The sequence below is a fragment of the Clytia hemisphaerica genome, unplaced genomic scaffold (genome assembly GCF_902728285.1).
Source record: "Clytia hemisphaerica strain Z4C2 unplaced genomic scaffold, Clytia hemisphaerica genome assembly, whole genome shotgun sequence".
In the NCBI taxonomy this organism is placed as follows: Eukaryota; Metazoa; Cnidaria; class Hydrozoa; order Leptothecata; family Clytiidae; genus Clytia; species Clytia hemisphaerica.
This window is the reverse complement of record NW_027104433.1, coordinates 1,377,010-1,404,579: the sequence shown is the minus strand read 5'-3', so window position 1 is coordinate 1,404,579 and position 27,570 is coordinate 1,377,010. Positions and strand designations below refer to the sequence as shown.

Genomic DNA, 27,570 nt, shown 5'->3' with positions numbered 1-27,570 from the left:
TTAGAGTAGAAGATTGTTGATTTAACCAGATTTAACCCTTTTATTTGCTCTCTTTGTGAGATACCTTAGCAAGAGAGAAAGGAGAGAGGATCAAAACCATGATGTACATATTTCTTTTACTATACAGTACTTTTACCGTGACATTTACTGACTCCCCAACTGATAACTGTTACACTGTCGGGAATCTGTAGAACTGCCAACATGTAACGCCATTAGGATATTATGAATTGCCTACAGTAAAAAGTTGTAACTCATTGAACGAGCAAAAACTGGAAACGTTTAGAGAACGAATCCTTAAATATGACCCAACTGTGACTAAGACTGTTCTGTACGTCTGTTACGTTGTATTTTACGTTTACGACTGCGTGATGGCTTCAGTTCTTTTAACATTGACTGTTAACACTACTTTGACTACGTAGCTTATGCATACCACATAAATCTTTCGAGCTATCAAAACGGACAGAGCTTTATCCCTTCCGTAGTAGTGACTTTGGTCCAAAACAACTGTTCCAAGATGACTGAGAGATATGTTTGATTCCTTGGGGATTTTTAACGTAATGCGAAATTGTATGGTTTGGTGTGGTATGGCGGCTTATGACAGAACGATCATTCCCTGGCAATAGAACCTTGATCGAAGTATGAAAAACTCAAATGGACGACGTGCAATCGCTTTTCCAGGATAATGTACAATCGAGGAATGCATAATGGGAAATCAGACATTTTATAACATAACAATAGCGTTCAGTTTGAGGTCGTTGTTGTTATTTTCTGCCCGCGTAGTTTGATTATTCGCCCGATAGTGTCATTTGGGCGAATGGCACTAGAGGGCTAATAATCAAACTGCAAGGGCAGAATTAATGACAACAACGAACGAAAACTTAACGCTATTACTTTTACCCATATTGGACATTCAATCTCTTCAACAAATTTTTAGCACCTTGCGAGCGGGCCGCAAATGTTTTTTTTTTCTGACGTTATTTTAGTCTCTTCGCTTCAATGCAACAACTTCAATCCAATTCCGAGCGGGCCGCAAATGACGTTACCGAGTTTATGTATGTGTGTTTTTCAACGACGGAGAAGGTAAGGTTCTAATTTGACTAGATCCTGACCAACTGAGGACGACGGTAAATCAGTACTTTTATCGTCCTCTATCTTGCGGGTCAGAACTGTGGGTTATTCCAAAACGCTTCAGTGACTCTACCGTCCTCAAATGTGCAAATACATAAACTCGCTGTTATTGCCCCATACCCGGGCGGTTAATGATATTTCAGCCCTCTGAAGCCTGGCTTTTTTAGTTTCCTCAGCGCGGGTATGACAATTTCAGTCACAAAACCTTTCAATACCGCCCGCCGATTGAACCTTTAATGGCTTACTTAATGACCGCTATATGGATAATAATTGGTAATATATGCGAAGCTTGTGGGCGACAAAGACATATTGAATAGTATCATTTTAAAAATTGAACTTTTGGCAATGAACATTTTGAGCTGTTGAATTACAGATTTATTGATGAACACTCTGATTTTCTTTAGTTTTATTGCTTTAATTGTTTAATTAAAAACTTATATTCCTTTTGATTTAGTACTGTAATTATTGATTATGTATTTTTTTTTTGATTTTGATTGTGTGATGAAGACCTATTCTGATACTTGACTCACTAACCAACACCCGACTCAACAGACAGAACAAACGTTTAACACTTTAATTGCCGATGTCGGTATATGCCGACATGGAATGGAATCCTTTGCCGATCCCCTGATATCATATTAAGAAAAGGTGCATTTTGTATTTATTTTAAAACCTGTTTAAAAAAACTTCACGTTTTTGCCAAAAGTGTAAAAAACACCGAAATAGAAGAATCTGACTCTCATAGGAAAATTTTCAGTCTCTTTTGGGAATTGAATGGGTAATTTTCCATAAATAACGCAATTAAAATGTTTCGAAAAATCATTTAATCAGGGAAGGAGAGTGAATAATATCATTACTCCGGACATAGCTAGAACATGAGAAATCAGCAAAAATCAGGTACTTGTATATTCATTATATATTAATAAATCCTTGGTGGAAGTTTTCATCCATCCGTACATAAGAAAGCTCGCATCCTAGATTACTCCTAATATTGTCCTTAAATTGTAGCTGTTCAACTCATCCAATTAAAGCCAGACTGAAAAAATTGGAATATCTCATCCTATCTTTTTTTCTCAAAATAAGTTTTCATTAAGAAAGGTCGTGTTACACAGGAAATACCAAAAAAAGACATTTTGGTACATTTCAAAAAAAAAAACACCGACGTACAGAGTGTATACTTAAAATTCATGAAAATAGCATTTTATTTACTAAGTTCAAAGAACAAAAAATCAATGGTTAGCAACGACCCAGAAATGATTAAGCCAGGAAACACGTCCAAGCTGTCTTTGAAAACTACATTAATAAAAATGGCGATGAAATACTTTCAAGCACGAAAAAATGAACTTCAACAAAATCTATTTAACTCGTCAATAAAGAGAGCTCGACAAAATTGCATCGAAAGTTGAACAAGTAAGCCTACAGAACACAAACGTACAGAACAAAATGAAAGAAAGCTGACAGCTAATCAACAAAATAAACAAGACGTCTTGAAGTCGAAAATTTCGCTTAAAGTTTAAACTGCATGGGAAAAAAAAGAAGTAGAGATGGAAGCTAATCCGAAATCTACTTTACATCGAGCCTTGATGAAACAATTTCATAAGAACAGCGTGGCTCAATACCGCTAAAAAATTAACCAATTTAAGAACAATGGTTGTTTAATTCTTAAGAACTAATAACCAAATAGTATATTCCGTCTATCAAAAGTTATTGATTTGATTCTTATAAAGTAAATGCTCATAAGAAAAATAAATATGCTCATATTGTGTGTGTGTCATCCCTTGTTTACTTTGTAAGAACTAAGTACCGAAAGGTATATCACCATTTATCAAGAGTTATTGATTTGATTCTTATAAAGTCAAAGCTTAAAAGAAAAATGAATATGCTTAGATTGTGTGCCATCCCTTGTTTACTTTGTAAGAACTAATTCCCGAAGGGTATATCACCATCTATCAAGAGTTTTTGATTTGATTCTTATAAAGTATATGCTTATAAGAAAAATAAATATGCTTATATTGTGTGCCATCCCTTTTTTACTTTGTAAAAACTAATTCCCGAAGGGTACATCACCGTCTATCAAGAGTTATTGATTTGATTCTTATGAAGTATATGCTTATAAAAAGATAAAGAAAAATCCAAACTGTGAAGCTAAAGACACAATATAGAAGCTATAGGATCCGAAATCGGAATTGAAACTTATATCCTAATCATCGGTGGCTGTTGATGGAAAAAAACAATTTGAAGAATCAACGGGACTGAGCAAAAAAACACTACTTTTTTGACTGAACGTTTTTATATTTTCTCCCTGTTAAACATAAGCACCATAAATTATACAAAGTTAAAACCATAATACTAAAATACCGAACTAATTTTTAAAACAGACCGCATGTAAATTTATCCAAAATAGAAATGGAAAAGCAATCTGACAATGATGTCTCTGACCTCGAACTTATTTTTCTAAAACATGTCCATTTTGGAGTTTTGCTTTAAAATTTTCAGTGGCGTTAGTCATTTGAAACAGTATTACAATGTGAAGTCTACGATGTTTTTAAACAGTTACAGAGACAGAAAAGTGTCGAGAAAAAGCCGTTTCCTTCTTGTAAAGACACTCCCTGATCCTAAACTTTGCTACTCACAGCCTGCGCATGTGTACAATCTAACTGGTTCACACTTTTTGATTGACAGTTTCGTCCTAACTAGAGTTACACGTTTTTTTATAAGAATAAACTATACAAAAACATAAGGCTTCGATTGCAAAAATATAAAGAAAATGCCACGAACATTTTAAGGCTTTGCGGACTCTAAAACAGACAATTTCTTAGGAAAATGGACAAAAATACAAAAAAAATGTTAAGAACATTTCTACGCTTAAAATCAAAAAGTTAAGAACATCCGAAGGCTTCAAAAATTTTGGATGTTCTTATAAAAAAAACGTGTACCCTTTTATTTTTAAAGTTTTTTACCTTACTACGAGTATGGCCATTCATATCATATAAATCAAGACCTTAAATAAAAAAGTTATAAAAATCATTGCCCTAAACCACCTAAATAATTTTAAATTTCACAATTGCTTGATAATAGTAATGTCATAAATGTTATTGTTTTTTCAATTGTCTTATTTGCGACGGACCATCATCAAAGAGGATCTTAATCGATACCAGGAACCAAACCAAGAGAAAGCGGTTTTTGCATCTTTCAGGTTTCCGAACTCATCATACGCACCGTTTAAATTCGAAGATAGATGCCTGTTCGAAGTACTTTTACAATCATCATACCACCATGCACCATGCATTTCTGAAGCGCAATCGACAGATGTATTTGGGTCTTGATCTTTGTCATAAGTACTGAACTTCATCCCGTCGTGTTTCTCCATTCCGTAATATGGTTCTTGGCGTCCAGAAACATGAAGTTTATATCCAGTGGATTCACGACCAATATCAAAATTTGCATACCACATGTAAGGCCGGCCGGTAGGTATACTAACCATACCTACAAACAGTTCCGAGCCACTGGAGATAGCTTGTGCAGTCAAACGGTATAAATTTTCATTGCCCAGCCAATGTTCACCTTGAAGTTTTCCAAAACCGTGTTTATATTCTTGCCACGAACGATAAAAATTTTCCGATCCGTCGAAGCGACGCTGAAATACCGTCCAACCACCACCATCACGATGATTATGCACACAAGACACTTGAACGACATGTCCAACAACATTCATACTAACACGATAAAGACCATTTATCCACTCTCCTTGGTCATAATGTTCCTTACAATCTCTTCTAACAGGCTTTTGACGGCAATCACAAAAGTAACTTACATGTGAGGTAATGCCGTATGTGAGACTTCTTAAACCGTATTCTTCGATGCACAAACAGGATCCACAACGATTCCAATTGATTTGACAAATTCCATTTCGTGTTTGCACTCTTGATTTCAATGCTTTGATTTCAGCTTTTTCGTTGGCAACTTCAGTCTGAAGTTTTTGCATTTGAGACTGCAGCAGGTTGATGTCACTAGATGCGTCCAAAAGCGGAAGCGAAAAGAGGAAGACCAAGAACAGTTTCATCTTGAGAACTGATAGTTACTCAATACTGATTGACGAATGATGGAAAGATAACTTTTATCTTACATTCACGACACCTGTAGACTGAATATCCGAGGCAAAGATATCCAGGCTAGTATAATACTGCGTCTCTCTGAGAAAAAAGTATTTCAGTCAACAATTGTTACAGGTGAACAGATGTGTAAACTTTTCCACCCACGTTAAATCGATCACTTTTTGAAGGATGTTTGTCTTACTTTGCTACACAATTGGTTAAACAGTAATCAGTTGTTTATGGGGCGTGAACACTAAACAGTCTTGTTTACTGAAGATCTCACCATATTTAGGTATGTTATAGACCACTTCGGCAAAATCCAGTTAGCAACCATCTTCGAAAAAATCTCAAGCAAGCCTTTTCCTAACTGACAGATATATACTGACACAGGCGTCATACTGACGAGTCCTAATAAGGACGAAATGCATATGCTGCTCTGCCACCCAAATCTCCTGAGTGAATATAGTACCCACATAAATAAATCAAAAAAAAATAAGCGCAGGTCCAAACGGGAAATACTTAAAGGCTTCGAGCTAAGCTGGCGTTACAAGTCGGATAATTTTAAAGAAGACGGGGCAAACACATACACGTTTTTTTCATAAGAACATCCAACATCTTTAAAGCCTTCAGATGTTCTTAACATTTTGGGTTTTCAGACATGGGCAAAAAGTAGCGATTTTGACTTCATTTTCTGAATAATATATGAAGTATTAGCCAAGGATTATAATTTTGAGTTGAACATTGTAGAATAGTTATTTTTCAACATAGAAAAGTTTGTAACTATTAATTTTTTTCATTTCAAACCACCTAATACAAAAATCTTGTAAAAAATGATAAATTTTCGGCAAATAGGTCGAAACTTCGCATGTCGGCAAATCCCGACAATGGCAAGGCAATCGAAAATGCTCATGTCGGCATATGCCGACATCGGCACGGAAAGGGTTAAAAGACATCTTCCATTGACGAGCCCACTCACGTATTCTTGCAAGATCTCTGTTTAATTCCTCACTGCTCAAAAAACAAAAATTGAAACTATGGGACATACACTTTTTTTCTTATGTTGGTGGGATGGAGCATGTTGCATTGCACGAACGCGAAAAAAACTTCTCGTGTCCCTAAGCCTTAAAGCTCTAAAGTTTTGGCCTTGTTTTGGTGAAAAACTCCTGCCCTGGCCCTAAAAAATCAAATTTTTTAAGATTGAAAAAATACCCCAAAGGAATAAGTGTGTCAAATTTCAGCGAAATCCGACCATTTTTGAAGTTTCTTTTACTATGTCTGAATTAGTCGTCTGACATGCTAGATTACGAGGAAAAGGAAGTTTTCTCAAGTGTCAAAAACAAAAGGTAAAAAAGATTTCCGTTTATAATATCTATTTGAAATGCGTCCTTTCCCTAGCCTAGTTAATTAAGCCCGTATTCACAAGGGTATGACTAATGAAAATATAGCGTTTCCGGCGCTTTAAAGATTTCTCACATTGACGGATTTTAAGTTTGCCTTGGAATACTTTTCAGTCACAACTTATCCATCAGATTTATCCTAGTGACTGAATCAAACTAGCTTAGATTTCTAGGCTATACTTTCCCGTGAGATAGTTAGGTTACACTTGAAAGTTGAATAAATATTCACTTTCTAAACACTCGATAGTTTTGTTGACTCAATTGAATAAAAAGAGGAGTTAAGGTTGAGCAATACGAAATTGCAATTTTTCGTGTTTCCTCGTGGTACCGTTTAAATTTTCTATCTTCCAATTAATCGGAAGAAGGATAATAAGATGTTAGAAATAAAGTCACATGAAAAAATTTTGTCACCTCGTCAGGTTTAAAAGTTTAAGTCATCAACTATTTGCATCCCGCTATAATTTTCAAAATTGAGATTTATTTTGCTAAAAGTTTTATCTGTATCCACATTCGCAAGGGTAGTACTTGACTTTTCCTTATGAAAGCATTCCGGACTTTGTCCATTGTTCCTTGCTCCTTTTAACTTTTTAGGGAATATCATCTTAAATTATTCTTATAGTATTCTGAGGTTAAGTTAATCCTTTTTTGTAAAAGTTTTGAGCTTCACTGAGGATAATCGGTTATTTACTTATCTGGCACCCAGATGCAGAAATTTTCATTTGACACGCTAAAGCTCTGAAGGTCGGAAAAATTTTCAAAACCTGGAAGGTTTAGATTATGGAATTTTGCAAGACCGCGTCAAGGATTTTGCAGCGGGAGGTTTGGTAACCCAGCCCTCGTTTTCGGGGGTAGGTGGGTTCAACCTAATTATCTTTACCTTTACGCGCAAAGGTATTTGAGCCCGACTGGGGATGCGGCACATCAAAGGCCGACTATCATTCCTCTCCAATCCTTTAGAGCTTTAGCCAATCCGCCATTGGAATATCGGATAAGTAATTACATGATGGTGATATTCTTTGCATTATTCTAAATTTTTAGCCAATTTCATATCATGGTGGATATCCTATATATTCTCATAAAAAGACATATATTTCGAGCACTGTTCAAAAACACATTTTTTATATAGGAGCAAACTATATAAGAACAAAGGCTTCGATGGTCAAAATGTTTAGAACAAGTTAAGAACATTTGGGGAAGATTCGGAGACTCTAAAACACCCGATTTCTGATAAAAATGAACAAAAATGTTAAAATATATTACGAACATGTGAAGAACATTTTTAGGCTTAAAACTCAAAAAGCTTTGAACATCGGGCTTCAAAAATATTGGATGTTCTTATAAAAAACATGCAAATTTTCATTCAAATTATGGCTTTTACGAGTATATGCAGGTAACCCAAAAAAAATACTTCTTCTTTTTTACCTTAAAAACTAATACTTTGGGCCTTTAAAAATCTAGTTTTTTCAGAATTTGACTTTTTTTATTTTCCACTGTTTTGTTCTGTTTTTTGAATTTGTTCAATTGATGTAACAGAACCCAGGAGTTTCAATAGAAGAAATCCATAAATCGACTTGAGCTTCATGATTCTTGAATTTTCTTAGCCTTGGATCGTTTTTAATTCATTCTCAAAAAGACTTAACTGAAACTGCCTGGCTTTCCAAAAATGTAAAACGAGTGCTTTGAGTAAATAATCGAGCGACCTAAAAAAACGAACAAATCTCCCCCTACTAGAAATTTGTTCGTTTTTTTGAGGTCGCTCAATTTTTTAGTCAAAGCACTTGTTATACATTTTTGGGAAGCTAAGGGGTAGGGGAATCAAATTAACTTGGGTGCCAATTTTTTTCGGACACTTTGGTGTGACTTTCGGACAAATTAGACGGTCTCAGACCTGTTGTATATTTTTGGAAAGCTCTCAAAAAATTAAGATTACAGATATATTGCGAGTATAGGTGATTTCAGTGCCCAATTCGAGATATTGAGCTTCAAAAAGCGCAAAAACTGGACATAACAGCTGTTTCTGGCTGAAAAACACTGTCTTTAAGGGTTAATATCTCGAGTTAGGTACAGAAATCACTTATACTTTCAATATATCTCTAATCTTAATTTTTTGAGAGCTTTCTAAAAATATACAACAGGCCTGAGACCGTCATATTTGTCCGAAAATCACACCAAAGTGTCTGAAAAGATTTGGCACCCAAGTTATTTTGATTCCCCTACCCCTTAGCTTCCCAAAAATGTATAACAAGTGCTTTGACTAAAACAAATCGAGCGATTTTACAAATTCTCCCCTACTACCTTTGAAATACTATAAACCACTAAAATTTATTATAGTTCTCATTAATAGCCGTGTGAATCGACAAAAGTTTTTCAACCGCAAAAATTCCACGAATTCTAAGGCAAGAGAGATTAAAGTACTTTGGCTTAGTACGGTCTAACTTCAAATATTCTTAGGTCTACAGAAACAAAAACAGAAGCGCAATAAATTGACCAAATAACATGTGGGTAGCCATTTTGTTAGGGTGAGAAAAGAGCTTTAGTTCCTCGAAAAGTAAAATTTCCAGTACGAAAGATATCAAAATATACGACCTTCCGTTCTTCAACATTTTTCAACATCCTTCCTCCCGGACTTTCATCTATATAATAATAGCTGTACTTGCTGATGCAGCATTTTTGTTCTCGCTAGCGACTTAAGGTTCTCACGGGACTTTTATTTAAGGGAGTATTGTTTCATTCAAAAGTAACAGCTTTCTGCATGTTTTATTCAAAATACAAATAGTCAAGCCCCTCTGTTGCAATTTATAAACACGTCACAAAATCGCAAAAGACAAAAAAAACAGCATTACTCCATAAAGTTTGTCAGTCATCGTGTAAACTCTACGATATAAAATAATTATCAGTAGAAATAAATGATACTTTCTCAATGGATTTGAGGGTGCAAATGTGATTTATTATTTCAATCAGAGCTGATAAAGTCAATTTCAAAGGCAGAGATGGCTTTTTAAATATATTTAAGAAAAGTGTTATCTTCTAATGAAATAGTGAAAAGTCGTCTTTGACGGTGTCTGACAGTCTGTGCCACTAACTCGATCGGGAAGATTCTTCCGAAATGGGAAGAAACTTCCCGAACGGGAAATTAACTTGACACCCAAACGGGTAAGAGTTAAAAAACGGACTTCTAGATCGGGAAGAAGCGGGAAAATAAGGAAAACTCAATCGGGTTGGAACTTCCCGTTTGGGAAGTTTACGCAGTTTTTTCACAATTTAACAAGATTTCTATGGTAAAGTCTACTTTTCTTTTTGTGAAAAACCTTAAAATTTGATGCTTTTTCACCTCCAAAATGTTTCAACTTTCGCCGGTCATCGTACAGCTTCGCCGAAGATTCAGTCAATTTTCAACTTCCCAAAGAGGAAGAATCTTCCTAAACGGGCAGAAAATATTAGAGAAAGTTCTTCCCGTTCGGGAAGGTTCTTCCCATTTCGGAAGAATCTTCCCGATCGAGTTAGTGGCACAGACTGTCTGAGATCGCTAGTCCCTTTTAACAAAACAAATTTTTAAAAATTTATTTTTTCTCGTCAAAGAAAATATTGGTTAAAGTTAAACAAATTTAAACAACCTGAACATTCGAAAGCTGCAAATAAAAGTGAAGTACTTTTCAATTCTAAACTCTATTCTTTGTTCAGTCGTTTCTAACCCAACCTTCGTAGAATAAGATGTTTATAGAGTATTTGCGTCCTAGAATTTCCTCTTTACGCCATGCATTGCCACCATACCTCCGCTTCATCCGTGTGGCGGGGTACTTTGTCAAAAAATGTCTCACTGTTTATGTAAATAAAGTAAAATCTTTTTCCTTTGGCTTTTCAAACTAAAATTTTCATGCTTTTCGCCAAAATGATTCTGGAATCATAGGGAACACAAACACATCTACGTTACAAATAAAAAAAGAAAAAGACGGGATTTCGTGCTCGACCACCCATAGAATCTGGAAAATCGGAGGAAGATTAAAATTATATAATAAATTACCTTTAATTTCATTGATGAAAGCCGGCAATTTGTAAAAATACTTGTACTGTAGTTGTAATTAAACCTTTCTTTTTAAAAGAACATCCAAAATTTTGGAAGCCTTCGGATGTTCTTAGCTTTTTGAGTTTTAAGCCTAAAAATGTTCTTGACATGTTCTCATTTTCACCATTTTGTGAATATTTTTGTCCATTTTCCTAAGAAATCGGGTGTGTTTAGGGTCCATAAAGTCTTAAGATGTTATAAGCCTTAACTTGTTCTTAATATTTTGGCCATCGAAGCCTTATGTTCTTATAGGTTGTTCTTATAAAAAAACGTGTATTCAAGAAAATCTTTTCTAACTTTCATTTTATCCATGTAATGTTCCCTTTTGTATTTGGTAAATGTTTTCCTATTTTGATCGCTTACTGAAATCTAATACTTTTTGTTTCTATTTCAAGAATTTCTTTGGGCAGTTGAAATTCACTTTTAATCTGTTCTTTTGCCAGGTGACTGACCCTACCTTATAACTTGCTCGGGCTGGCTTGTTAAAGATCAATACAGACTTTTACCAAATCCAAAAGATTTCAAACGAGAACCACATTCATACCTAGTCTCATTTCCATGGAAACCAACTTTGACATCCCGTGGACTTTGGACTTGTTGTTGTTGTTGATGTTGAATGTTGATTTGTTTTGGGTCGACGAGACCAATAACTTGACTCCAAAAATCGTTGAACAAGCGAAGCAGCTTTGGATATTCTCCTTCAAATGCTTGTTTCAAGTGAGTTGAATCTAAAAATAAGAAAATTGATGGCTGAATGGTTTAAGGCGTTACTCTCGTCTCCCGAATAGACGCCCCCGCTTATTGCTAAGAGAAAAAAAATCCACACCCCCGCTCTTATTAAGACCCCCCCGCTAATTAAATTCGAATAATTCAATATTTTATTACGGTGTAGATAGACCTTAAACTTGTTAAATTTTTCCTTTTTGTTAAAGTCTGTCCAGATATAATTGGCAGTGGAAACAAGAATGCCTGTAACTTTTGATAGTCAAATATAATAATAGAAATTTTTTTTGCTTGTTTTAGAGAATCAAAAGCGCTATATTTGAATGTATTTTTGGTTGAAAAATTCGCGATTTTAAGCGGTTAAATTTGCGATTGCAAAAATTGAGCTTTTTTTCTACTTATGCTATAACGTTCATTTTTACACCAGTGGTAGTTCAACCTTAGGTAAAGAAGTTTGTTAAATTTCAAGGCAAACAGAAAAGTCCTTCGGAAGATATGGGACCCGAAATACCCCTTGGTAGCACTTTTCTGTGAAATATCAAATCTCCAACTTATTACTAAAAACGGGGGTTATGTTATCTTTTTTGAACAGTGCAATTAAAAGTTGGAAAATGTTAAGTGTCGGTTCATTGGTATTATAGCTATTGGTATCATTTATTATTTCGAAACGAAGTGAAATCACAGTATAATTGTTTTTATTGAAAAGATAAGCATGAACTTATATTGCCTTTGTTATTTTTAAGTCTAAAGAACTTTGCTAATTCCCAAAACACTAAACACAGTTTGGCTATGAGGTCATTAAAGAGATCGTAAAATGTGTTGTGATCGAAAAACTGTTTTATCAATCATATCACTACCCCCGTTTTAAGTAATAAGTTGGAGATTTGATATTTCACAGAAAAGTGCTACCAAGGGGTATTTCGGGTCCCATATCTTCCGAAGGACTTTTCTGTTTGCCTTGAAATTTAACAAACTTCTTTACCTAAGGTTGAACTACCACTGGTGTAAAAATGAACGTTATAGCATAAGTAGAAAAAAAAGCTCAATTTTTGCAATCGCAAATTTAACCGCTAAAAATCGCGAATTTTTCAACCAAAAATACATTCAAATATAGCGCTTTTGATTCTCTAAATCAAGCAAAAAAAATTTCCATAATTATATTTGACTATCAAAAGTTACAGGCATTCTTGTTTCCACTGCCAATTATATCTGGACAGACTTTAGTATGGTTCTTATTTTACGTGTTTATTTGTTAAAGTTCTTTTGTTGTTAAAATTGATATCAGTTTAACAAAATTCTGTCTTCATATTACCCCCTCCACCCCCCCCCCCCCGCTTATTAGAGTTTAGAAGATTTTCCTACTCCCCTACTTATTCGGACCCCCCCCCTCCGTCTATTCGGGAGACAAGAGTAACGCCACAACTCAGGGCGTTCCCGGTTCGAATCTCCGTGGGTGGATTCCGTGAGTATACTCGAGAATTGTCGTCTGAAATATCTAGACTATTCAAGTGAATATCGAATATAAATTCGACATGATTATTATGTTTCAGGGGTTTCTGACGTTTCTGGCTTTTTGCTTCGGCCTAGGAGCCTTTAATTCTCTCTTCCGACAACGACGGTCAAGGTCAGGACATTTTTTTTGTTTATCTAATCCGATGATCTATTCCGATTTAATAAAAACGGATCATCTGGATTTCGATAATATTGCGAAAGTATTTTAGAAAAAGATGGCTGCCGAAAGTGGGCTTAGCTGCAAATCTCAGTGAAAGATGTGATAATTTTCATCATTATTCATGATGTTTTGGACATGATTTATGAGAAGTTTGATGCATACTGGTCTAACAATGTGGAAAAGACTTTGGAGAAATTTTGGCAATGAATCGTCAGCTGCTCGAGTGCTTAAATCTTGCATAACTTCTCTAGTTTTATGGACACACAAAACCATAAAACTCTGTAACTTGACAATGGAATGAAACTTTCAAACACACATCCATTGGAATTCGAAAGAGAATACTAAAATTGCAACATTACAGTGCAAATTTGGAAACGATTTGAGCAGTTTTTGTGGTGTTATGTGTATTCAGCCAAAAATGATGTGATGATCCTGTTTTGTATTCATCCTTTTTTGACTGGGCGACCGTTCCTTTTGATTTTTCAAACCTGACACAGATATTTTACAAACATATCACTATGAGAATTCAATAAAGGATACTAAAACCCAATTCCTGTGTAAATTTGAACAAGATTGGAAAAGTTTTCACAGTATTATGGCTGAAAATGATCGTTTTTGGACTTTGTCGTAATTTCATCGCGTTCCTTTTGATTTTTCAAACCCGACACAGATATTTTACAAACATATCACATGAGAATTCAATAAAGGATATTAAAACACAATTCCTGTGTAAATTTGAACAAGATTGGAGAAATTTTCACAGTATTATGGCTGAAAATGATCATTTTTGGACTTTGTCGTAATTTCATCGCTGCTGGCAACCGTTCCTTTTGATTTTTCAAACCCGACACGGATTTTTTACAAACATATCACTATGAGAATTCAGTAAAGGATACTAAAACACAATTCCTGTGTAAATTTGAACAATATCGGAGAAATTTTCACAGTGTTATAACTGAAAATGATATTTTTTGGACTTTGTCGTAATTTCATTGGCTGGGGCGACCGTTCCTTTTGAAGATTTTTCAAACCCGAAACTGGTTTTTTCCAAATATTGTCATGAGGACATAGTTCTGCAATTTTATTATTTATGTTCGTAGTTATGGTAGCCATTGAATGGAAGCTCACCTTGAGTACGTTAGATAGAAATTTTATTAGGAGAAAAAACACTTCGCTTTTAGCCTCGGGCGAGGCAAGTCCTCCCGTCGGGGAGTATCAACATGAGAGAAGAGATCCAGGTACCAGGAAGAGTAAAGAGTTCGTTCGGAAATGACACCGGCCAGGCAGAGTCGATCGTGCGTTCCCGTCTTCTCGGAGTGTTGAAAGTTATTGAATTTTTATGCTTTATGGAACTGTATGTTTGGATATTGTATAATGAGTTATCGAATGAAATTAGACTTCAACATTTTGTGTCTCCCACCTCCTTGATCTACTCCATGAACTCCATCTCCTGTCTTCTAACGGCAGTCAGGCCGATATCCGGGGAAAAACTTTTAAATAAAAATGTTGTTGCCGTGGGCCCAGCTTTAACCGGCCGGCGCACCGCGACATCTGGGGGCTTAACTTTAGAGGATGAGCCTGATGGAGATAGATTATAAGGGAGATGTACAATGAAAAATTCAAAAACCGAACTTTGAAAAAAATACAACGACAATTTCAACATTTACAACATACAACAGCTGAAAATCGAACCGAATTGTTTGAATGCTGAATACTTGAATAGAATATGAAACACTTTCTGTATTGTTGGAGAATTGTTTAATCGCTATGGTGGGTGTGGTTCTTGTTAGAAAAGTTTGACATACCTCAAGTTCACTTACAAGTTCTTTCAGCGATATACAAACTCCGCATTTTGTCCTAGCTTGCCTAGTTGCGTTTACCTTCGCACAATTCCAAGCTCAGACAAACCTAGAAGTTCAAATCATCGCCTTAAGAATCTAAAATGAACTTCTGGCAGTGATGTACGACGAGAAACCGACTATTTCGACCGTATTTATCGAATCAATTATCCTCTCGAGACGTTCGGACATTGGGCGAGTGGCAGCTGAGGCACTAATCCACGATTTACCTACATTGAAAAACTACGACAATTATTTCCCCGTCTAGTTAGTCGTCGCACTATCGACGGTACGATGGACACGATTTGTTATAACAATAACAAACAATCTTTGTGAATTGAAAACAAACCAGAACAAACTGTAGCTGATTTCAAACTCTTCAAATGTATGCACCTTTCACTGAAACTTGATACACCTGCTTGCGAGCAGCCTTTTAAATTAAAATTTGATTGCTTACCCATTTTTCAAACTGTATAACTTATGATTTATTGATACCCAAATTACCGTCAGCCACGCCCCGAATCATGAACAATAATGAACAAACGTTGTATAGAAACCACATGTTAAATCAAACCCAAGCAACTTAATCATTAATGCTCTGATTTGATTATTTGTGGAAACCAAACGTCTATGGCAGCGTCCAACATGGATTCAATCGATTTTTAAATCGATGGCCGCTCTTCAGATAAATACCAACCTTGTGTCGGACACGATGTGACTATTGAAAACGTCCACGACTGCTCCTCTTTTGTTCATGAGCAAATCACATTGATGTTTATCGTACAAACTATTTGTATTGAGATCATATGAATCACCTAAACGTTGACCACGATGACTTTCCGATTTTCGATGAGTATGATAAGACTTTTAGATCTTTCTTAGCTGATTTTAATGAACTGTCTTCCGTTGCTGAATTGAGTGACAACCAGAAGCTGACTCTACTACCAACCCGTTTGAGACGAAGACCAAAATGGTATTTCCGAGGACTAAGCAACGAGCGAAAGAATACGTATGATGAAGCCATTGAAAGTCTGACTACTGAGTTTGACAATGAATCTCTTTTGAGAAAGGATCTCTATTCTATCAAACAGGGTCAATCTACGTTAGATGAATATGTTGAGAAAATGGAACAAATGTTTACCGAGCTGAATGTTAAACCAGATGAAAAGTTAGATTTCTTTATGGCTGGTTTAGACGAAAACACTCAAAATGATTTGTTCCTGAACGAGATTGATTCGTACGAAAAAGCTGTTAGAAGACTGAAGCTGAAGTTGTCAATCGAAAAAAGAGAAAATCGTCAAAATCGAAAAAACCCTTTACGAGAGATCGAGAAATGTCCGAAAATAAAGCACACCAGTCCAAAACCATAGGCAATGACCAACTTTGTTACGTTTGTCAAGAACCTGGCCATTTAGCGATTAACTGTTGGTTCAGAGTACGCAAGAAGAACATTACGAGCAATGCCAAAATATAACAAAAAAAATGAAAACGATATAGATCCATTTTAAGAAAACTATTCGAAAGATTGGGGACCAATCTCCATTGTCGAGGGAGTGTTGTCATGAGGACATAGTTCTGCAATTTTATTATTTATGTTCGTAGTTATGGTAACCATTGAATGGAAGCTCACCTTGAGTACGTTAGATAGAAATTTTATTAGGAGAAAAAACACTTCGCTTTTAGCCTCGGGCGAGGCAAGTCCTCCCGTCGGGGAGTATCAACATGAGAGAAGAGATCCAGGTACCAGGAAGAGTAAAGAGTTCGTTCGGAAATGACACCGGCCAGGCAGAGTCGATCGTGCGTTCCCGTCTTCTCGGAGTGTTGAAAGTTATTGAATTTTTATGCTTTATGGAACTGTATGTTTGGATATTGTATAATGAGTTATCGAATGAAATTAGACTTCAACATTTTGTGTCTCTCACCTCCTTGATCTACTCCATGAACTCCATCTCCTGTCTTCTAACGGCAGTCAGGCCGATATCCGGGGAAAAACTTTTAAATAAAAATGTTGTTGCCGTGGGCCCAGCTTTAACCGGCCGGCGCACCGCGACAATATACCACTATTTATTACATACACACTATTGTACCATTTTATTTGGTTTATCCTACTCTCCCCCAAGTATTATCCCAACAGAAAAAAATAATGCTTAGCTAAAAGCCCGTGGCCTCTAATTTAGGCTATTTTTCTCCCCGAAATTTTATCTGGACAATCAAATCAAGAACTTGGAAATATTGACTTCTAAATGTTTATCTCCTTTAGCTCCAATTTTGAACTTTTTAGTCGAGGATGAGTGGGCGGGGGTGGGTTTGGTTCTTTAGGCAAGAAAGTGCATGTGTAATCACTTAGAAGAGCTAAACTTCCAGCTGGTTTATTTATTCGTTAAGATTATTTCTCATACTCGCTCTGCAATAGAATTATTACTTTGCTTTCTGATCTGTTCTGATTAGCAGTTTGTGGGCAACGTTCTAACACAACTAACTCAACAAGCTCATCTTTCACATCTTTAAATCTCTTAAGCCGGAGCTTCCAGCGCAGCTGGTTTATTTTCTTCTTTTTTTTGATAGGCTGGCGAAAGAAAAATCACCTCCGGCGAATTCTAGGATCACGACTGTATTGTATAGCGTGACCGCACTTCTTAGTAAAGCTTAAAGCATGTTTTTTTTATTTCACTTTTGAAAGCTTTTCCGAAAAACATTACGAGTTGGTAAAGTGGGTAAAAGCAATTTTTATTTCTGGGTTCCTTCACCTAAACAACCTTGACCTTTCATGAGACCTGAGTGGAGAGGCATCAAGAACCATTTTGCAAGTATTTTGTACTTGAATGCTGAATATCCTGACGTGACCAAAATAAAATGGAACAGTTCTTGAAACTGCACGTCACTTCTAAGACGAAATATCTTCTATTTAATTTATCCTATTTTAGATCCACATCTCTGAGTTGTAAGCACGATATCAACCTGGATACACAAATAAATAACGTACCTTGTGTTTCTTTGTCAAAGCTCGATCTCAATGCACTGCAAATTGAATTCCAAAAATCTTTAAACAGAACACTGCAATTATCCTAAACACAAAAGAGCAGAACGTTTTAGTTTTTATAATAACAGAGGGGGGGGATATATTTTTCAGAAAATTGGAAAGGATGGGGAAAATCGTTTTTAAAAATTTAGGGGGGGAGGAGGAGTGAAAGGAGAGAGGGGAAACTCTTCTTTTGTTTGGTAATCAAAATCGCGAAATAGTTAACATTTCAAGTTGTTACATCATTAAGCTTTTATTTTTTACATAAAAGAACTCATTTATTTCATTATGTGGACATTTTTTAATGTTTCATTGTATTTACGAAGATAAAGTGAATAGGAGCAGCAATAAGTACAAAGTTCTTTTTTTGAAATCTTAGAGCGGGGGGAGGACGAGCTAAAAAGGGTGAATTTTTTTCAATTTAAAAAGGGACCAGCCTGCCAAGACACTATGGTCAGTGGACAAACACCAGTGCCTTAAAAAACGCAGAACCCGTGCAATATTCATTAATCCCAAAATCACTTTTTCTTCTCCAAAGGTGTGTTTTGCTTCATTATTAATGCTGCTTTTTTTTACAGTAATTCGAAATCCATCTTTTTCTCAGCCAATCAAAACGTTCGAATACTGTTATAATGAAATCAATCAAAACGTCGAACGATAATTTTTTCGGCAAATAATAAGGTTTTACCGGGATGATTTTAACAAAGCAGGGCTATTGCGGATAAATCAGCCCGCTCGCCCCTGACATTTCCAAACAAAATGTAATCAACCATTAATTAAATTTCTAAATTATTATAGGGTATCTTCCCCTCAAAAATTAAGAATTCAACTATCAACTACATACCTCACAAAAAGTTTCAATGTAAGAGACATGTGTGGAAGGGTCTTTCTTTTTCACCAACACTTTTTCCATCAAGAACACTTGCGTGCCAAATGAGAGTATTGAAAGATAATGATAAATAGTGAAAAACAGTGGAGGCTATTGAAAAAGCGGGACACTCCTTTAAAAGTAGTCAAGTTCAAGAATTTAATGAGAACCTAAGCATAGCCTGAAAAGAAAAAAATTGTATACGATTGAAAGTGAAACTATTTTTTGCATCTCTGTCTATATAACAGCAATGTAATAATAACCAAGAATATATGAGTGGCTCATAGAAGCTCAAGTGTCGGCACGGTGGCCAGTAAAACTGTATCATATTTAGTAGAAACCACAGATCTATATAGGCAACTATAGATAGTTAGGCCAATAGATAAGATCTAGCATTTTAATTGTTTTCGGAGCACGAGATCAAAAAAGAGTAGGCGGCAAACGCTATTTCGCATCCCTCAAACCAGTGAAATTGCTTGTTGTCACGTGATTTCTTTGGTAGGAAATCCTACCAAAACTTGCTTCACTTTTCGATAAAGGCCGCAGATCTAAGAAACTAACAATGATAAACTATTTGGCTGATATCTAAACCTTTCCGTCTTTTTGAATGTCATTGACAGGATTAATGAACAACTATTTTGAGCAATACAGTTTTTTACATCAACGGTGTCCTCTTTGGCTTCCGTCAACGCGTCTTTCAGTAAGTATAATGCACAAATCTTCCAAAAAGGTAAAAATATACCAGGCTAAAAAAATACTCCCCTATTTAAAAAGAAATCAATTCTCATTACCTTCTGACAAAGTGAAAACATGTTGTTCATCAGTAATTCCAAATTATCCCATAATCCATTGTGCCATGAAGAACCAGCCAATGGCATTGCAGCACGGCCCGGACCTGAAATACCTCCAGCATTGATACCTTCAAAAACGAAAACAGAATTATCAAGTTTTTCAGGGTTCCGTAGACAACTTGTTTCTGAGATACTTACATAAAAAAAATAATGAAACGGTTCTGTACTCTTTATACCAAGCATCTCAAAGTTCATAAAGAGGAGCATGGGAGATATGTGTGAGAGGGCTTATAAAGCAAGGCGCCTGGAAATAGGCTAGACCACAATTAAGACTTGAGAATATATAGACACGATGACTATTGTCATGCGTAGCATGTACCCTACTTTTACGTGAAAGCGTTTTATGGTCGACTAGTCCGCCATTTTGTTTTTTTGTTTTACACTAGACTTTCGAACGTTCGAATTTCAAAACACTGGAGTCCCGCTTTTAACAACCCGAATAGAAAATAAGATGGCGGACTAGTCAATTCCTAAATTGGACAAACTTCTAATTATGTGGAGACCAATCCAACCAGTTTACCTAACAATTGTAGCTTCCTTCTCCAAAATCTTTTTCTTTCTTTCTTATTCTTTTTGCTCTTTTTTTTCACATAGTCTAGTGCCTCTGGCGATATAACGTTAGTTCCTAGCGGGGGGGGGGGGGGGGGTTGTATTTATGTTTAAGTAGTGTTTTGTAATATATATTCGTAGTGTACATGCTTTGTATTGTACATGCTTCGATAAAGAAAAAGAAATCCAGTCAAGTAGTTAGAGAAATACCTGTTTTGGTCATCAGCTTAGTGATATCGAGTGATTCATGGATATATTTCTCCATAGTACGTGTGAACATCTCCATAACGTTGGTAATTTCGTTGTACAAAGAACCAAGGTTGTGGAAGACCTGCAGTGCTGTCCCGATCACTGTTTGATTCTGTTGGCAAAGCAAAAAAAAAAATGTGATTTTCAAATAATGTATATGGTTTGGCTTAAAAACACAATGCTATAAAAAAGAGATTGGATTGCGAATCCTAAATTATATTTTAGTGAGAGAGTTAAAGGTTCCAATATGGAAAATTTGAGACAGATAAAATTATGCCCAGAGAATATTCAAACATAATCCTCATAACTTATTTTGTATTATTATCATCTAGAACAATCCAGAAAACAGATAGAATTACTTTGAGAATCGGTTGTCTTTAGGATCAACGAAAACTTTGATTTGGTTTCGACGGAGTAGCAAAAAGATAATTTTTCAATGACGCTGGAATTTGTAATAAATAATAATTACGTACTTCTGGAGTGAGAACTTTCTACTGGAAAATATTCTATCCACAGTCCTTCCTAGAACTCGTCAGTAGGGACGAGATGGATTTTTACAAGCTCTTATTTGATTTGGTTGGTCGTTAACCAGTAATAAAACAATTAGGTTACTTTTTCTAAAGAACGCGTCATTTTCATTACTTCAAATGACCAAATTATTAAAGTATCTTATAAAAACTCAATCTCATCTGCATCAGTACCGCACAGACTGTTGTTGTCCTGAGAGAGCTCTTGACACCAAGTGTTGAGCTTGCATCATCGTTTGTGGAGTGCGGAGAAAATACAGTAGTAAGAAAGTATAGATAGATAGAGTCGATATTTTACGTGGATAGCCCAGTAATCTAGAACTTTTAGACAGTCTTTCGATTGTTTTCACGGGGTTCACGGCCAGCCGGCTTCACTATCTATGAACTGAACGGAACATTGGAAGGAGCGGGGATTCGAACCACAAACCCCTGGTTTGATACGCTGACGCCTTTGACCACTTGGCCATCGCTCCTTAGTTAAGTATAAAAACTTTTCCCTCACTTGTGAATTCAGTCCATTTTTCAACATTTCTTTTGCTTGTTTGTTGACTTCAACTCTTGCTTTCTTGATTTGCGCCAAATCCTTCTCCACTATTTGTATACCTGAAAGGTCCACACCATCCAAAACAAATTCTAGAAAGTCGAAATTACATGTAGTTATAAAAAGAAGACTCGAAAAAACTATAATACAAAATTGTTCCAACAAGAAATATACCAAGACACCACAAGTTTTCAAAAAAGCAAAAAATTGCCTTTGGCGCTGGGATGGTATACTGTAGGCTTTCATTAAGACGACCTTCAGAATGTCTGAATTACATGTTAAAAACAAGAATGTTTTTTACTTAGAGCTTCCAAACCCTGGAGCTTCAAAGGTCAATAACATAGAAATAAAATAGGTCTACAGCTATAAATTTCGAATATCATCATGAAAGATGAAAGTTTCTTGACATATCTTATTCAACCGTGTTTGAATTGAAAACTAGCTAACGTACTAAAACTAAATTATGCTAGCTAACTTGCCAAGGTCTGAGGAAACGGGAAAAGTTGCAGTTTTAAAAGCTTTTATTTGATTTTGTTGGTTGTTAACCTGTAATAAAAACAACTAGCCGTATGCGCAGCGTCGCACGCTGCGTGTCCCAATCCAGTGAATCACTACACATCTAAAAAATTCTAACGGAAGAAAAATAGCCGCCGATCGATGATTTGATTTTGATTTTAGGAGATAAAGGAGAAAAAAGATAACATTGCATTGCAATATTTAACCACAATGAAATAAATGGCTTAGCAAAACTATATTTTAGATGTTCTTAGCCATCGTGGGTGGACATTCGAGGGTGACTTTCAAAGACTTTGAAAAGTTTTGAAAGTGATAGATAGTGAGCCGCTATTGTAAACAGAAAGTTTTAATGAGCATCTGAATAAGAATTCTTCAAATTGACAAAACAAATTTGGGAAGAAGGTTGATTTTAACCCATCAAACTCCAAACTTGGTGAATAAAAAAATAGTATCTTGGGGTCTCAAAGCTAGTCTAGTTGTAGGAAATCTGCTGAAGGTGCAAAAAGATGATGGTTCAACGCCATGAAGAGGCCTTGTTAGATTTTCGAAAACTTTTTACAAAACGTTGTAAACACACACGTTTAAGCGTATTAATATATAGATTAGAGAGACAATTTCAAAGTGAAAGTTTGAAAGACACTCTTGCTATACCCTTGAATGAAGTAACTAATTTTACGCAAGCAACAGTTGGCTTACTGGTTCAAAACAATGCACATTCTTCAAAAAGATTAAAGTTCAAACCGGGACAAAGTATTTATATAAAAATGTTTTAAAAAGTTTTGAAAGGAATAGGGAGCCGCGCTATTGTAAACAGAAAGTTTTAAAGAGCATCTGAATAAGAATTCTTTAAATTGACAAAAAAAAATTGGGAAGAAGATTGATTTTAACCCATCAAGCTCCAATCTTGGTGAATAGAAAATAGTATCTTGGGGTCTCAAAGTTAGTCTAGTGGTAGGAAATCTGCTTAAGGTGCAAAAAGATGATGGTTCAACGCCATGAAGAGGAGGCTTTGTAGAGCTTTGTTAGATTTTCGAAAACTTTTTACGAAACGTTGTAAACACACACGTTTAAGCGTATTAATATATAGATTTTGTTTTTTTTCTAAAGAACACGTCATTTCTATTAGTATTACTATTCTTATCCTATAAAAAAACATGGAATCCCATGCTTGTTATCGTGAAATTCTGTATAAATTTACCCTCGGTCAAATTTCGAAATGTTTTAAATTTCCCTCGTTGCACTAGGGAAATTTCAAAAAAATTCAAAATTGACCTCGGGAAATTTATCCCGAATTTCCCTCGTAACCATGAGATTACTAGTACAAAACTCCTACTCATCCGGAAAGAAACTTACCTAGTTCATTAAGACTTTGAGCAGCCTTGGTGATCTCTCTGCTACCTCCATTCAGTTGAATTTGCAATCGTTTACTGACCGATATCACACGAATGATTCGACGCAAATAGTCACATGATGTCTGAAAAGATATACGTATAAGTAAGTCTGCGATCGCAGTCGGAGGCGACCCGAAGGCTCCTCTTTCAATAGATGTCTACCCGAAGGTAGGGGAGGGCGCCACTCTCTCCCTGGATTGCTCCACTTACCCTTGATCCTTCTCTTAATTGCTGAGCATCAAGCAGAGAGGCATCAAGTACAATTTTGGGAATCTTTGGTATGACCTGGCTGGGGGTTGAGCCCACAACCTTGCGCACCGTAGCCGGATGCTCTACCACTGCACTACGGTCGCTATACGTATAGCATTATACAGGGAGGCTAGATTTACAAAGTAAGTTCCTGTCAAATCATCAACCTTGGAGAGGGAAGACATTCTTTTTTAGATCCGAGAAAAAATTTCGATGTTGTTATAATGATGTCAAAGATTTTTTCTTAAGGGCTAGCTAGACTTTACAATATATTAGCGAATGACATTTGACAATTATTGTTTGCGGACTACAATGAACAAAAAAAACACAATAGGTACTCTATTAAAAAAGCTTTTTTTTCTCTGAAAAATGCCCCTATATTGCTGAATACTGCAAATCGAGCTAGTAATAAAGATACTCAGCGTAGATTTAAGCCCGAAGGGCTAGATGACGTACTTAATCCTACCTAGGTCACAACATTATAATAGAATTTCAGCGGTTGACAAATCAGAAGTTTCGCGGGTTTTAGAAACAATAGCAACAATATTTTTTGCGATATTCACTTTTTATGTAGGCCTTTATTAAATGATAACGAATCACTACTGAGCTTTATAAAGACTCTGGAGGCAGTTTCTCAATCCTGGTGAAACAAAATATTTTGATCGGAGTTTTTTATTTGAAAGTGGTACCCACATCGAGAGCGCTAGATCTAAACTTGTTTGTACACAAGTGTCGACACATTTGTCGTCAGGCAAAATTTTAGCAAGGACCTCTTTGCGGGTACCACTTTAAAAAAAACTTCCGATCAAAGATGGCGGATATAGCCTGGTCCAGGGTTTTTAGGCGTCAGTGGGAATCACCAACAAGAACAAACCTGTAACCGCCGTAGTTGTTTTGTTCTTGACGAAATACGATTGTATGGTTCTACTATTTGACTTCGCACTCTAAAGAAATTACAAACAATTAGAACATTTAACTATATCATAAATTCATCGAGACGATCAAATATAAACATGACGAATTGAAATATATTCATGCTTTACGGATTCTCAAATGTACTTAAGAAAAACTGTCATGTGCCTCAATCTGAGTTAAAGGTTTTATTTTTACATAAGTGTTCCCGTTTCATATCAGACACATATTTCATATCGGGACGGCTGAAATAAGCAAAAATGTTTTTCTTTTCCTCTTTCTGACCAATCTTGCTCCACATCCATGTCAATCCAATGTGAAAAAAGTTGTGAATCAAAATTGACGAGTAAGCAAACGATATCACTCTTATTTAAAAACAAAACTTTTAAGTAGTTAAAGTGAATAATTAGAGCTTATAATCAGGTGGCTGAATGACAATGAAAAGCCAAGTCTAAGAGAAAGAAGTTTTGACGTCAAAAACAAAAAACGAGAAGGGAGCTGTAAAAAAATAAACGAAAAAGAGTGAACTGATGAATCGACCTAAATTTTGACTTTATCTTTCATGAAGGAGATAATGAGTTAGAATGCATTCCAGGGGGGGGGGTGTCACAATTTCATTAATGACTGGTTAACCTCTGAATAGAGATCACAAGTAATTGAAGAATGAGCCCACGAGCTATATGTTAATATTATTTCAAGGGGTATCTCACAATTCGAACCTTTCACAGGATATTTGCAGCTTCTTATTTTTCAGTAGCGCAAAATGTTTCCCGGCCACGCAAATACACTTACCTTTGAACAGACTTCACGAGTGATTGACATCGCGTATGAATAGACTGCAGTACACCTGGAAATGAGAAAAAAGAAAAATCAAAATTAATTGATCACACGAATTGAATTGATGTAAACATCCTGTATATTCATGATATGCCCCCACTGCAATGACTTCACGGAATTATGCAAATTTTCTGTTTTTATTTCACCCAATAAGTCTTTTTTTTATTGTTTAAGTGACGGATTGGGTGGAAAATTTCAAAAGTTCTCAGAAGACTTTCCAGTGATGCATATCATGAATTGTTGTTAATTTATTTATTTTTTACTTCCTTCGGTATTCTTAATCATAAGAAAGATAACCGTTGAATTCGATACGTTTACCATGTCAAGTTGAAGCAAAAAGGTAACAACATTTAAAATTCAAGCAGAAGCTTTTCAGTCTTATGCCATCATCAGTGCATAGATAGACTGACTGATGGCATAAGACCGAAAAGCTTCTGCTTGAATTTTAAACAAATCTTGTTACCTGTTTTCTTCAAAGATAACCGTATTTACCCCAAGACTAAATATGACTAAATTTGACCTTTGGATTACACTGGTTACGACAAGATGATTCATTTTATTACAAAAAAAAAATACCTTCTAAAGTTTCAATGCCAGTAGCTTGAGATAGCAAATCTTCATGGTGGTCAGCTACCTGTAAGTGACGAAAAGTAAGAAATAAAGTATATAAATCCTTGAATTTGCAAACTGCCCCTGTGAGAATTATTTTGTCACTGGTGATGAAAGGGAGATTAAAGTCTCTTGTTTTTAACAGGTGAGGTTAACAACACTTGCTGAAAAAGTCGATGTAAATAGCATGTAGCATTCATTTTACACCCTTTTATCTAAGAGATTAGAAACTTTTTGGGTTCATAAAGACGCCACTGACAGTAATTTATGTAGTTTCAGAGTGTTTAAAGAATAGGGGGATGTAAACCGAGGGGGGGGGTCAGACCCTTCTACACATGAAAATACTCAGAAAGGATTTACGGATTCACTACTCAATGGAGGTAGTATTAATATTAAATCGTGGCTCCGGAGGGGATACTAGGTTTGCGAGGTGACAGCTATTTCCGAGCCAAAAATCAAAAATCGACCTTTGAGAGAGAGATTTTTGTAAACATTTTGGGCGATTTTTCCCAAATTTTACGATGATCGTGATCCTTTGAGAGGAAAATTTTCTATTTTAGTGATTTTGGATTTGTACCCCTTTGAGGATCTTTTGAGGTATAAAAAAGGTACCCTTATGGCTCGCACATACTCGTCATGTTTTTCCTAAGTACCCTTCCCCAGGCTCGTGGAATAGAGTTGAGTGTGAATATAGTTTGCTAGTTTGGTTTAGCTAGGTCATCCAAAAGAAGAAATGAAAGATAAACCTGCGTTTGAAGCTCTTTGTTCAGTAACTCGATACCAGTTGACAGCTTGGCCAGGGCATCACCAATGATATGACTTTCAATGACTGTGTTTGCATATTCTTTGGCATCGAAAGTGTCATCAATAAATTCGGTGTAAATGTCTGTCGAAAATATATTCAGCAACAAGTTATTTCATGTTATGTCAAGAGTTATTTCTTATTTACTTATTATTACTTCTCTTAGAATTGTGACATAAGATCATAAATTCTTCTGAAATTATGTTATCAGAATGAGTTTAGAAAGTTATGTCCATGGAGGACATAAGGACACAAAGACGAGAACTCAGGGAAATATACAATTGAAACATTCTCTACATACCATTTTCCTTCAATTGCTCCACGAAAGACTTTTCAGGGGTTTCAGTTTTTTCCTCAACCATTTTTGTTTCTAGTTTTTATACCATTTATATAATGTATCTATATTTTCTGTAAAAATGAAGAACATTTTCTTTAGTAGATTACGTGTTACAAATATTGTACTCAATTTAATTCGCTTTAAAGTGTACACTTTTTTGCTTCCATGTAAAAACCATACCAGCAGATTAGAGTGATTTCCTTGAGAGTGATTCTCCGTGGTGACAGGAAATTTAAAAGGACTTTAAAAGGTGTGGTTAGAATTGGTACCAGTAAAAATTAGCCCATTCTACAAAAATCTCAATATCCTTTGTTTCTTTTTTCTCTATAAATTCTTATATTCTTCAATATTTTCCATCAATTTTCGAGTGCCTTTTATTTTCGCGCCTTTAATTTTCG

At 35.7% G+C, this 27,570-nt stretch overlaps 2 protein-coding genes across 2 annotated transcripts in view; both read right to left on the bottom strand.

The window, feature by feature from the left end:
- LOC136820703 (conserved oligomeric Golgi complex subunit 5-like) overlaps nucleotides 1-27,239 on the bottom strand; it is a 64,289-nt gene extending 37,050 nt beyond the window's left edge. The window contains exons 1-12 of the mRNA XM_067076915.1: nucleotides 27,137-27,239; nucleotides 26,780-26,919; nucleotides 26,001-26,058; nucleotides 25,380-25,434; nucleotides 24,550-24,619; nucleotides 23,389-23,509; nucleotides 21,481-21,611; nucleotides 20,413-20,563; nucleotides 19,594-19,721; nucleotides 18,779-18,856; nucleotides 17,899-17,980; nucleotides 11,227-11,410 (exon numbers count right to left, since the gene is read on the bottom strand). Coding sequence (XP_066933016.1) covers nucleotides 11,227-11,410; nucleotides 17,899-17,980; nucleotides 18,779-18,856; nucleotides 19,594-19,721; nucleotides 20,413-20,563; nucleotides 21,481-21,611; nucleotides 23,389-23,509; nucleotides 24,550-24,619; nucleotides 25,380-25,434; nucleotides 26,001-26,058; nucleotides 26,780-26,919; nucleotides 27,137-27,197 — 1,259 coding nt within the window. The 5' untranslated portion in view covers nucleotides 27,198-27,239. The remainder of the gene's footprint in view (nucleotides 1-11,226; nucleotides 11,411-17,898; nucleotides 17,981-18,778; nucleotides 18,857-19,593; nucleotides 19,722-20,412; nucleotides 20,564-21,480; nucleotides 21,612-23,388; nucleotides 23,510-24,549; nucleotides 24,620-25,379; nucleotides 25,435-26,000; nucleotides 26,059-26,779; nucleotides 26,920-27,136) is intronic.
- On the bottom strand, nucleotides 4,015-5,273 carry LOC136820706 (microfibril-associated glycoprotein 4-like). Its single transcript, XM_067076923.1, has one exon. It carries the CDS (start codon nucleotides 5,189-5,191, stop codon nucleotides 4,241-4,243), a length of 951 nt encoding a protein of 316 aa, XP_066933024.1. The 5' UTR covers nucleotides 5,192-5,273; the 3' UTR covers nucleotides 4,015-4,240.
- Nucleotides 27,240-27,570: the final 331 nt, after the last annotated feature.

Bases quoted from the DNA above. Each gene is read 5' to 3' on its own strand.
- LOC136820706 (XM_067076923.1), bottom strand. From the start codon at position 5,191: ATGAAACTGTTCTTGGTCTTCCTCTTTTCGCTTCCGCTTTTGGACGCA.